Below are 13367 nucleotides of genomic sequence, written 5' to 3' on the forward strand. Positions count from 1 at the left end.
AGTTTGATGAAGAAATCCAATACAATAACACCTTCTTTGAAAATAAATTAACTGTATAAATAAGGAAGAGTGAGGTCAGGATCATTGGTATCGTTAAGGTAAAAAAACTATGAAAAGCTTATTCATACATAGTTTAGAAGTTTGATGAAAACAACCTTAAACAAACTTTGAAAATGAAAATTTTAATAGTGAATGAAAAAGAGAATGAAAAGAGTGACAAATGGTAGACACAACAGATAGACAGATACAAAAAAATGATGAAGATTTAAAATTCAATTCCAAATGATAACAATCTAATTTTTTCAATGGGTCTGCATTTTTTAAGATTTAAAAGCAGTCAATATCTGCTTAAAGAGGAATAACTCTTATAAAATAACTATTTTTAAAGAAAAATGATTTTATTTTAAACCATTATTTTCTAAACAGGTGTTGGTGCATTCATTAAACCAATTTCAATTATGCATGTCAATATTACTTTTCATGTATAAATGTATAAAATTGTACACCTCTTGATTTATTAATAAGCAATTACTTGAATCCTTTTTTGTGACAGAAGCTGTATTTACATCTTTAGTACTAATACTGTACATCTTTGCAGAACCACAAACCCCCCTCCCCCCCACCCCCAATCTTTTAAGGGACAACTAATATGTGCGTAAACAGAATTGTACTTTTGGGTTCCACCATTGTTTTCCCCCCTTTTCTGCAATTTATAACAACTAATATGTGCGTAAACAGAATTGTACTTTTGGGTTCCACCATTGTTTTCCCCCCTTTTCTGCAATTTATACAACTTTAAGTTATCTTGCAAGTTACAATGTCAAAATTGAACAGTTTGAAACTATTCATTGCCAACAAATTTATAGTTCATTTAAGATATAATCTCCAAAATGGGATATTAATTTACAGTATGTTCAGATACATGTACCATTGAAATGAGCTCCCTGGCCCTGTAGTGGCACCATGCAGTGATCAAACCACTGTGACCATCACATTTTCCCTCCTTAGTTAATATGACCCTCAAAGATTGATATCCCAGTTTCTTTCCCTTGGTAGAAGTTAATTTTTCAGTTCCAGAGGTTGGTCATGCTACCAAAGGTATAACGGGTTGGGAAAAATAAGACAAACCAGACCTGGATTCGAACCTGGCCCCCTAAATTTATAACAAGCTGCTCTACCAATTGAACTATCTAGTGTGGCAATCAAACTTGTTTGGCCATCACATTTATAAAAGATATCAAAAATTGTAAGCTTAAAGAAATTACCAAATTTTTGCATTTAATGTACATGTTCATCAGGTTGGGACCAATCTCCCAAAGGAATATAGTTACATGTAATATAGCTTGTTTGGGTCATAATATAGCCCAAATAGAATATAAATTTCAAGTGCAAATATTTGTCAATGTTTTATATAAATCCGCAGTAATGTATATCAAATGCACCAACTTTTGGGTGGCAAGTTTTCCTATAAGCATAAAGTTTGTAAGATTGATCCCCAAAGAGTGTTGGTCTTGGATATACTGATCGGGGATAAATTTTTGTACTGGTAAGGTTACAGAAAAAGTTTCTTACCAAAAGCTGTTACAGTTCATCTATTCTAACGCAGATTTACCATATTTTAAGCAAAAAAAAATCTATTTTTTGCACTTTAAATTTATATCTCATTTTGGGCTATTATATCCCATTTGGGTGATTGGTCCCAAACCAGTTTATGGTGTTTTATAACACAAACTGCAATGCTAGTTTTCATATTTTTTGGCACTGCTAATTCAACCCATAAGTAGTAGTTAATCCCTAAAGGCCAAAGGAATATCATGACCCATTTAAATCCTGGTCCCAGCTGTAGATAAACCCTCTCGGAGTCTCCTAAAAATGTTCCTTTTGCAAGAACTTTGGCAAAAGTCATAGTCCTATATTTAAAGGGTTCTAACGGAAATCAGACAAGGCTAGGAAAAGATGAAAACAAAACAATGCAATGATTAAAGCATAATTAATTCCTACATTTATCGTGAGTATTGCAATTGATTCTTGTTCTTGATTTTTCTTCACTTGAGTTGATAGATTTCTTCTTTCCCTCTTCCTCTAAACGACATTTTCTTCCTTCCAAACTGAAGAGTCAGACGCGTCACACGCTTGCGCAAGGACACTGCCTGTGCAAGATGCGAACGCATTTGTAAAAAATACATGTGGGGTTTCTTTCATCGAATGAAAAGCAAAAGTAGGTATGTATGTGTCTTATGAAAAGCAGTAAGCTTTAAATTAAAAGGTGACATAGGCATAGCCGTTTATTGTTTGTTTATAGTAAGAATGAAATATATTCTGAGTCGGGTGTTTGCATGATGATAACCCCATTACTGCAGACCTGATTACCCAGGCAAGGTACGAACTGCAACTGCATGTGTAACGCTTAAACTGCTTGATCAAAATATCTGTATGCATAGATATTTAAATTTTATTATCGCTGTATTTAGTATAATGGTGTCTGGACCATGCTATGTTTACAAAACATGTCCAGTTTATTTGATCATCAGCATGATAATCACATATATGATGCGATGAATAAACTTCATGGCAATTGTTTTTGTCCTTCATATACCTTGTCAGGCTTGAAATATTAAGTACAAATTAACTGATTAAAGTTATCTATTACTTAATTGCAGTTATCTTTAAAAAAAAACAGATGTCTAAACTTTCCTGTAAAGAACTATAGGTACACTTTCAGTCATATTTTGGCCTGTTATGAAGTGATTTTAAAATCCTCACAAGAAAATTAAATGTTACATTTATTTACAAAAGAATACCTAAAAGTTAAGAATCTATAAATAGTAGCCTGATTAAACTTTCACAAGGGTAATTGTGACGTTATGAAAAGTGACTTCCCGTAATTTTCTAAAAACTGAGCAGAAGATGCTTATTTTTCAGTAGTTTTTCTGTCGCTCGCAATGAAATTCACATTGTGACTTTAAGTGATATTACTTAAAATATATTAATTTTGTTGTTGGCAATGGCTGCGGACACATTTTCCTCTTCAAAAAACTATGAGAAAATGTGCCATTTTCCATCTTATTTGCGCATGACTACATCTTAGAAATATGACAAAATGTTAGACTCATAATTAATCTTTTTTGAAAACAGGAATAAAGTGTATAACTTGGTATTTTATAAATATACAACCATGTTCAAGATGGTACCTGCATACTTTCATGGTATTTAAACACCTTTTGAATTTTAGGGCAAATATTTAAAGAAACTGTACCTTCTTCTTAGGTTGCTACTCATTTTAAATACCAATCAAAAATTGGATTTCACAGATTTGTATGATAAACAATTGTTTTTGAAAATATATATACTGACAGAGTAATATATCTTTAAGTCAACTATATATACCTTAAATATTTAATATTCTATTTATTTAATATTCTATTTACTACTACAGGAATGTGTGTACCACAGTAGTTGGCAACCATGTCCATTGAGAGGACCACATGTCTTCACTGCAGCGCCACCCTGACAGCTGGCCATTCTAGATCTCAGCCTACAGACACAGTGTGGAACAATGCACTCTCCACTCTGTTTTCCAGGGACAGTGCTTACCACAATGCTGATAAAGAATTCTTCTGTAATAGGTATACCCATTTCTGATAATCTTGTATATTAAAGATTGTGGTTATAGTCCTATACACGTACTAGGCACTAAATGGGCTTTGTGTATCAATCTAGCAGTTTTGTGTTGTAACTGTCATGTGCTATTTAAATCTACCATAAACCATGCATATAATGTCATGAACAGAAGGAGTGTTTTATTTATAGGTAACAAATTTAACATTTGAATTTTGCATTGCAGATAAAATTTAGCATTTTTATTTAAGATATTATTGAAATGCAGGTGCAGGACAGCCATTCTTGAAGCCTTCAAACGACAGGAGGCATCTGTGAAGTCTATCAGTGATTTAGCAGCATTAGCTAAAACGCAGGACGTGGCATCCAATCTTCTGTCTCAAAATGTCCTTTCATCAACACTGAAGGTATAAATCTACGTTCAATTTTACGTACAGTACTATTCATTATTTTTGGAAATACCATGGTCTGCACACACTTGATGGGTACGAAGTTTTAAATCTGCTCAAGTGCACCTTCAAAACATGTCTAAATATCTATATTCGAATGCCATTAACAAAGACTTTAAACATTAAATATTAAAGCAATATTGTATTGGAAAGTTAGATTGCTTACATTTTTTTATTTTAATGACCTGCACATTTTATCCAATAATACATAATTACCGAGTCTTTTTTATTTCTTGGATAAATGGGATGTGCATTAAGATGAAAATGCAAGCATTTTAACTCTCAGTTACCACAAACATTCTTATGAAAGTAGGCACCTGTTAACTTAGTGAAATAGATCTCAGGAAAACAAAAAACAAATTCTGAAGAATTTTGTAGGTTACATTGTTGATTGAATGAATTAATTATAAGTTTAGATACAATGTAATTTTGGCTTAGTTTGATGCAGCATTCTACTTTGCGTGATATTTTATACAGGATGCTGAACAGGAATGGTTTTTGGTGAGCTGTAACCAGAAGGAGGGCTCTCTTCTTTGGCAAGGCTCTCGGACAGGAAAGACCTTCATCAATAGTCACGACTCCATTGCACGCTCCTTCTTCCAATACTGCTCAGGTAGTCTTGTCACTAAAAGAAATTTTCTAATTTATTACATATCCTTGCTGAAAAGAACTTTTTGCTAGATTTTGTACTATGGAAAAAATGGTTTAGTGAGAGGAAAAATAATTTAAGGAAAGAATTATTATATTTTTGTGATTGATATATTTGAATGGCAGTTTTAAATTATACCACAAGTGCAGGTAAAATGACTTTAGTTTAATCATTAAATTGTTCATAAATATAAATACTTTTATCTCAAATACAGCTTGTATTCTATACAAATCTTTTCTTTTATAGAAACCAATAAAGTTGGCACTCCCGGTAAAAGAAACATTGACCAGGACAATAGATCAAATATGGATGACTCATGTGAGTCTAATGATATAGAGGAAAGTGATGGTTTATTATGGAATTGCTGTGTTTGTAATGCTTCATTTGCAAGCAAAAGGCTATTGCTACATCATATTCGAACAACACACAGGCTGAAGGGAGAAGATGCAGAGATTGTGGCGAAGAGGAAATTCATCCCTGATGTTGATGATTTACCCAGCACAAAGAAAAAGAGAATTGATGAGGAGAAAGATACTGTGGGGAATGTGAGAAAAGATGATCAGATGCATTGGAAATGTTTAGACTGTGGGAACATTTATGTGCACAAAAACAGTGCTAAAATACATTTAAAGAAAGACCACAATATAAGCTTGGCAGAGTCTTTAGGTCACCTTATTAAGGTAACTAGGGAGGAACTGGGTCATGTTGTCAATACAGAGGAAAATGGAGGTCTTTACAAGTGTAAGAAATGTTGGAAAGACTACTTACTGAAGTCATCTGTTGTCAGACACTTAAAAGCAGACCATCATGTCGCACGGTTAAACGTTCACAATTTCATAGATTACCCATCTCCTCAAGCAGGCAAATTAAATAATGAGGCACCCGCTCTTGACAAGAGATCCATGATCAAGAGAAAACCTGCAGAGAAAACTTGGAAATGTAAGGTATGTCAAGTTTCATTTAAAGATCAAAAGTCCATTGAGGACCACATGTCTAGTCTTCATGCAATGAGGATCAGCAAGTCAAGAGCTTATATGGAGGTCCCAGTATCAGACAATGAAGATGAAATTCAGGACTATACAGATGAAAGCGATGCCTCTGAACCTCCTAACATTACCCAAAATAATGATGAAGAATATCAAGGTGAGACTGGATCTAATTTTACAAAAATCCGACAGTGGGGATGCAGAAAATGTGGTACTCAATTTTGTCACAAGAAAGATGCTCTTAGACATCTTCGAGTTCGTCATGAATTGTCTGAGAATGATCGATATGAGTTTTTGAAAAAGCTTGATGATAAAAATATGCCTGAGTTAGAGAGAGAAACATCAGACTTACCTAAAAGTAGCAAAAATTGGCAAAGCTCTTTAAGTGGGGAAAACTATAGCAACAAGTCAGAGATGAATAGGCACATTGAAACTTGTCATAAAACAGCATTTAACAGAGGAGAACAGGTCAAATCTGCAAAGTCATCATTCACTCAGGGAAACAGTCAAGATGAGGTCATAACAATAGAGTCAAATGATGAAGAAGAGACTAACATAGCAGAGAATAATGTTACAGTGTCTGCAAAGGAGGGAGCAACATGGGGTTGTCAGAGGTGTAAGAAGACCTTCATCAAGAAGTCCAAGGTCACTGATCACATGAGGATGTATCATAACTTATCCCTCATAGAGGCAGGAGAAGCTGGGAAAGACATTTTGATTCAAAGTCAAAATGGTAAGGAGATTCAATGGAGGACTGATGTGGAGGAAGAAGTGTTTGTTGATGTTGAAACTGCTGAGAATAAACCCCAGAAAGAATGGTTCTGCAAGCTTTGTAATAAGAGTTACTTTCGTCGGTCCGATGGTGCGAGACATTGTAGAACTACCCATGATGTTTCTTATGATGAGGGCAAACTTTTGGTTGTACATATATCTGAACTACCTGAAAGCAGGTCAAGCAAAGCTGAGGAAAAAGCCACTAACCAGAGTGAAGGGAATGCAGAGAATGAAAAACAACAACCTTGGAAATGTTTGAAGTGCAGCCAGCAGTTTCATAGCAAACCTGATATTCAACGTCATTTGACAGATATACACTTTATTGCTGACCAAGATCATGAGTTTTTCATTGAAAGGAATAAAGACTTTATCAGAAAATGGATGTGTAGTAAATGTGGGCAAAGATTTTATCATCGTTTCGACACCTCTAGGCACATTAATTTAACACATGATATTGTGTGGGAAAAAGCAAAGGATTTTGTACAGTTCATTGATGACTTTGATTCAAGCTTCCTGGAAGCTCAAGACAAAGATGAATCCAAACCATATGTGTGTTTAATTTGTAGAAAACTCTTCTGTGCAAAGAAGCAATTGATGATCCATTTGCAGAAATTTCACAAAGCCAAGATCGATGCTGATAATATTGCAAAGCATGTTTTAAGTTTTCGTAAAGTCCATTCCAGAAACTGGGATTGCATATCCCCAGAGGCTGCTGACAATAAAAATCATGTACCATTGTCACTTCTTAGTTCGTTTATGGTGGAAGAAGATACAGAGGCCAGAATAGAGGATTCATTTAATTTAGATGACGTAGAAGTGAAAATATTGAAAGGAGATGGATCATACACTGAAGAAACCTGGGCAAAGATAATAGGAACTAGCTATGAGAGTGCCAGCAACAAGTCTACCTCATACCGACCAAAGAAAGACATAGAAAACAAAAGGTTTATCTGCATGCTCTGTAATCTTAGGTACTACAAGATGAAAGAGGCTCAGAGGCATATGTTTTTGAAGCACAAGATTTCCTACATTGAAGCTGTTAATTACATAAATGAGAACAAAGCTGTGGTGTTCAATCAAGATGCTGAAGGGCCCAGTGAGAGGACTCCAAAACGAAGAAAAATCAGAGAAGAAGGGGGACATCTATTTTATTGTACACTTTGTATGAAAGCAGCCATTCATTTTCAGTCCAGTCAACAGCACATAACCAATTACCACAAGGAGAAGAAAGAAAATGTCTGCAAGAAGATCTGTAGGTCTCAGAATGTGGATGTATTCAAGTTAGGAAATGAGGACAAAATGAACTTTGTTTGTGTGCTCTGCTGTGTGACATTTAGAAGCAGAATTGATGGTTTCAAGCACATAGCAAAGGAGCACACTCAAGTTCCTCAAGATGAGATATCTGAGTTCTTATTCACCAAGGAAGACAAGATGAAAACCTGTGTGGTCAAGTTCAACAAGTCCAATGGAGTGGTTAGGGTCTTCAGTGTTATGACTGAGGACATCTTAAATGATGTTAAATTTTCTGAGATCAGCACCATCAGAGAAGAAGAAGGATCAGAGGATGAGGAGGAGAAAAAGAAAGCAATGAAGATGGAAAAAGAAGATGGTAAAGATGTTGTCATGGATTATGAGAATGTAGAAGATTCATTGGCGATCCTTTTGATGAACATGAGTAATCCTGAGAGTTTTCAGAAGTTTTCTTACAATGAATTTTACTACATCTTCTCTATACCTGCAAAATCACAGAAAAATGTACCATTTAGTATTGTTAGCCACATTTCTTGTCCAAACTGCCCAAGACAGTTCATTGACCAAAAAGCTCTTCATAAACACCTGCTCTCCTGTTGTGTCCCAAAACAAAATACCTGGGAATGCCTGAATTGCAGGAAAAGTTTCAAATCTGTTGGATCTTTGGTAAATCATATTCAGAAGCAGTACAACCTTCAAGGTACAGATGTGTTGAATTTTATGCGTTCAAGAGAAATTGTCATTGCACCAGAGAATGGAGTTGAGATACTTGTTGATGGCAGAAGTGAACAAGATATAAAATCTTTGTTCAACACCAAAAAATCAGAAGAGAATGTGGAAAATGATGATGAAAATGAAGAATCCAATCAGTCTACAGATGAGGGAGATACAAGAAAACAGTGCTTTGTTTGTGGATATAAATGTAGTGACCGAAAAGCTTTGTTTAAACACTGTGAAGAGGCCCACTCCATTACAGGTCATAACAACAGGTTCACAGAATGCATAAAGTGCATGACTTATTTCAAGTCACGCATGGACATCATGGATCATCTTCATAGTGTGCATGGCATTAAGTGTCCAAAGCTGTATGAGAAAAGCCATGTGTGCGTCCTTTGTGAAGAAAAGTTCAGTGACAATGTGCAGCTGGCTAAGCATGTCAGGACACATGGAAATAGGTTCACTTGCAAACACTGTACCAAGAGGTTTGAAAGCTATTCAAAAATGGCAACACATTTAAAAATCCATTCGGAGAAATTTCCAAGAAAACCAATGAACTGTATCATTTGTAACTTATCTGTGCCTGGAGAGTCTTATCTCGGACATCTTATTGTTCACTATGATAGGAAATATGGACCATGGAAATGCCTTGTGTGTGAAAAAGACTTTAACCTTAGAAGAAATTTAAAAGAACACCTTAAAGGAGAACATCAGATCTCCATATGTGAGAAGTGTGGCAAAACCTTTAACTGTATGTACACTCTAAAGCAACATGAGGCTGTGCATAGGAGCAAAGTGAAATGTACCTTGTGTAACAAGCAATTTGATAATAAGATTGAACTTGCCATTCATAAGAGAATTCATGTAAAGTACTGGATTTGCCATATTTGTGGGAGAAATCTCCCTAATCAGAACGCCTTGAGTGGCCACTTAAAAGCTCACAAGGAGAAAAAGGCCTTGACATCAACTCAGAAGTCAGAAAAATATTGTCAAATCTGCAACAGAAACTTCAGCAGCTATGAGATGTATCAGAAGCATCAAGCTATTCATAAAGGAGACAGACTCCATTGTTGTCAGTACTGTGGGAAGAAGTACTCCTACCTTGGCTCCCTGAAACTTCACTTCCGCACAAACCATCCAGAACACAAGCCCTATAAATGTGTGGTTTGTGGAAAGACATTTTCCACGTATCACCAGAGGTTTCTTCACATGCGAGAGCACAAAGACTACAGGGATCCGATTCGACCATTCAAATGCTCCTTCTGTCCTGGCCGATTCAAGCACAAAATGAGCCTGCAACGCCACGAAAGATTGAAACACTTCAACGAGTCCCTGATTGGCTTTAGATGTGATAAATGCAACAAAGAGTTCACCAATGGACAACAATTACTGAGACATGCCATGTTTTGTGAGCCAGTCCTCACTGAACATCCAGGTGGAGTGGGTAGCAGTGTGATGGTGGAGAATGAGAGCACAGGTTTAGAGGTTGTGGCAGAGGAGACAGTGGCCCTGGAGACCTCTGGAGGGAGGTCAGAGGACCCAGGGGGACCTCAGTCTGTACAGGTCCACACCATCAACATTGGCTCTGAGGTCCTGTCCTTCTCCTGCAGTGACCAGGAGGAACTGATCCTTGAGGTACCAGAAGGGATGTTGGTGGAGACGGATAATGGATACCAGATCATTGTGTCGGAAGGAAGCTGAATGTCTGTGGAACAATCAAAATAATCATTCTTTCATTAGTTGATTTTGTTTATGGTAATCACTGAACAAGCAACAGCTGTAGACACTCACAATGTGAAGATTTTTTACAAGTAGCTCTTTATACAAAAAATAAACAATTAATTCTCATTGTGAGAGGAGAGAAATTTTGTCCCTTTTTATATAAATTCTAATGAAAACCTCTTTTTGTGTTATAAGATGTCATATCCTTTCGTAAATATTTGAAATATGTGAATCATCATATTTTCCTATTTTTTTTATTACAATTATAAAGTGTATTGAAATTGTAAATAAGGGGAAAATTTTTAAAACTTTTGGTGCAATTTTTTCATGAATACATTGTAAAAAGCACTTCAGATTTTTCTTAATCTTCAGATTCTAAAACAAAATCTTAAAGATTATGTTTTGTTTTTAATGAAAGTGGCAAATTGGCATTTTATTCTGTATACCTGCTTCACAAATTAGTCATTTCCACTAGATAGTGTATATATATTAAGGACTGAACCAAATGATAAATGGAAAGCAACATGTTTACACTAAATGTGTGTTATTACATGTTCTTTTACTTGTGAATGCTTTAATACTCATCATTTTTTTTCCAATATACATGTTTGATGTACACTATACTTTGTACATATTTTTGGCATTATTCTTTTGTAAAATGGAATTTCAATCATTGTAAAAAGTGATCTTTATCTTTTTATAATCTACCAGTACCTTTCCTCTTTAATTTTCTAAGGGAGGCTATATTATGTTAGATTTTGTGTTATCATCTCAAATTAACCAACAGATTTATAGAGTATTAATATAAAATTCCTCGTTTCAAAAATCGCTAAAAATAAAATTGGAGAAAAATCATTTTGGAATCAAAACTTTCCTGTGAAGAAGAACAGATAAACGGGTACATGTAGTAAGAATAATAACATTTTGCATGTAGAGAAGTCATTGGTGAAAATGGCCTGGCTGATAATGTAAACAGATAACATCTACAGGCTCTTCACCTCTTTATGAGTTTGTAAATCTGAAAATCTACAAGTATTGTTGATTTATGGACATCAAACTCAGTCACTGAACACGGTTTTACTGTGACATTGTCTCATCAATTAAGTCAATTAGCTAGAGCTCTGACTACAGATGTAGATATTAAATGAAATAATCATGTCTGTACTTAAGTTTTGTAAGTTGGAATCAATAGCGGGTTGAGATAATGTCCTTGAGGACATTTCAAATTTTACCTTGATGTATTTTTTTCTTAGTTTTTTTTGTTCCTGATTACCTTACAGGTACAAATTTATGCAGGGTATATACTACACATTTATGAAGAAGAAATCCTTTCTAATAAATGATTGAATGTTTTTTTTCTTTTGTTTTGTCTTTTTGAGATATGATTTAATCATTGATAAGGTAATTTTAATCTGAACGAGTTTAAATTCATGAACAAGTGATGTTCTTAAATTTTTTTATTATCTAATTTTCACAAAAAAATATTTATTTTTCAAGTTAAATTTTTCATGAAAATTTATTCATAAAATGAAAAAAATATATATTTGAAAATAAAACTTTTTATACATGTTACATTTTTGAGCATGTATTTTTTCATATCCGTTGAAATCCCTATAACTTTAACCCATTCCCTTCCCAACAACGCCCACACATTTTTCAATAGTATAATTTTGTATGCTGATGGTAATGGAGGTTATGTTTTGTAAAATTAATGTGGTACTAAGCTAGAATGAAGATTATTAAAAATAATACCATTACCTTCAGTTGTCAGAGAGAGTTAAATCTAAAACTGTTAACCCTTACAAGGTCTTTTTTTTTTAAAAATGCAAGATTTAAAGATTCGACCTTGACCCTGATCACCGACCTCAGATCAGGATAATGACATACACACAGAATTAGCATTAATTACGAGTTCCAAATTAGAAAATATATAAAAAGTGATGGACTTTGAAAAAGGAGATGAAATTGCAACGAAATCAATATAAAGAATTTAAAAAAAGAAAATTGTTCCCAGCAAAAGTTTACTTTCGTCATATTCGTATGCTAGCGATGTAACGCATGGTCCTTTCAAGTCACAGTCCTAGTCTATGAGAAAGTAAAGCTAAAATATGCGTGATTTTAATTTTGAATCGTTTTTAAGGTGCGACCACATGGACCAAGCCCGTTTTAACATTAATTTCAATGTAACCATAATCTTTATTTATGGTTACATTGAAATTAATGTTAAAACGGGCTTGGCCCCTGTGGGTGCGACAGATTGAAAAAGGAATCGGGATTTTCTAAGACTGAGTTGACCTCTTTTCGACTCAAAGTTACAAAAAGTTCTGATTTTAAAGTCAATTTACACTAATTCTTTCTCTTCTTTTTTCCCCAGTTTTAGAATAGGCATGGCAAGTTATTGAAACGTGTATTTTATCACATCTGTCTTTAAAAATAGGAGGATTTTAACAATTTATTTTAAATTGATAACTGAGAAAATTAGTGGGAGTCATCGCAGTTATCTTATGGCTTCAATTAATTTTTATAATATAAAAACATACCTTCAGTTTTAAATGCAATCTTAAAATAGATCATCATGATCAGATTTAATTCATTATTATTACATGGTCTGACTAATTGGTATTGTTGGCTTTGAACAGTCTCTGTCGTCAGCAATCGTTTTCCATCCTCAACAAATTCTTTTACTTGTACCCGCAATGACAAAGTGTAACACCCCACCCGACAACATGGTAGAGAACACACATAATAAGGCAAATAGAACACAAAACCTTACATCATCCCTCATTAATTCCAGGCTAACCTCTGACCTCGACCTCTTACAATAGAATGCAAATTTTAAGACATGAATATAATCTTCGTCTAAATAGTGATAGAAAAATATAACACCTCCCAAAACTCTTATTATTTGTTTAGTTGAAGAAATTATCTTACTAAGATAAAAAGAAATATTTTAACGTCAGAGGCCTGTGTTTTCGTTGAATCAACGACTCGGTGTCACTAAGGCAACAGGGTCGGTACAAATGAAATTTATGTTGTTTATTATGTTGCTCCTTTTTGGATTTTCTGGATCCGTATGAACTTATTGCGAGGTAGGCTGTAAAGGGGGATCTAAAACCCGAGGCGTGTTTAGAAAAAACAAAAGACGCATCCATATTCGGTTTTTTTTCTTTAGACTTTTTTTTTCTCTGTCCTCTTTCGTGT

General features: G+C 34.5%; 1 protein-coding gene and 1 long non-coding RNA gene across 2 annotated transcripts in view; one reads left to right on the plus strand and one right to left on the minus strand.

Annotated features, from left to right (window-relative positions):
• The window catches only part of LOC128175566 (uncharacterized), a 57394-nt gene extending 55279 nt beyond the window's left edge, over positions 1 to 2115 (minus strand). Inside the window, exon 1 of the long non-coding RNA XR_008242698.1 lies at positions 2002 to 2115. This is a non-coding gene — a long non-coding RNA (uncharacterized LOC128175566). The remainder of the gene's footprint in view (positions 1 to 2001) is intronic.
• A 1325-nt stretch (positions 2116 to 3440) lies between these two features.
• On the plus strand, positions 3441 to 10943 carry LOC128177408 (zinc finger protein 521-like). Its single transcript, XM_052844104.1, has 4 exons — positions 3441 to 3626; positions 3887 to 4025; positions 4545 to 4680; positions 4963 to 10943. The coding sequence occupies exons 1-4, from the start codon at positions 3466 to 3468 to the stop codon at positions 10143 to 10145; spliced, it is 5619 nt and encodes a 1872-aa protein (XP_052700064.1). The 5' UTR covers positions 3441 to 3465; the 3' UTR covers positions 10146 to 10943.
• The last annotated feature ends 2424 nt before the right edge of the window (positions 10944 to 13367 follow it).

The sequence above is a fragment of the Crassostrea angulata genome, chromosome 3 (assembly GCF_025612915.1).
Source record: "Crassostrea angulata isolate pt1a10 chromosome 3, ASM2561291v2, whole genome shotgun sequence".
Lineage (NCBI taxonomy): Eukaryota > Metazoa > Mollusca > Bivalvia > Ostreida > Ostreidae > Magallana > Magallana angulata.

What these genes read in the sequence shown, in the direction of transcription:
- LOC128177408 (XM_052844104.1), top strand. Translation starts at nt 3,466, where the DNA reads ATGTCCATTGAGAGGACCACATGTCTTCACTGCAGCGCCACCCTGACA. An exon ending in TCCTTTCATCAACACTGAAG is followed by an intron (nt 4,026 to 4,544) that starts GTATAAATCTAC and finishes TATTTTATACAG; the next exon opens with GATGCTGAACAGGAATGGTT. An exon ending in CTTCTTCCAATACTGCTCAG is followed by an intron (nt 4,681 to 4,962) that starts GTAGTCTTGTCA and finishes TTTCTTTTATAG; the next exon opens with AAACCAATAAAGTTGGCACT.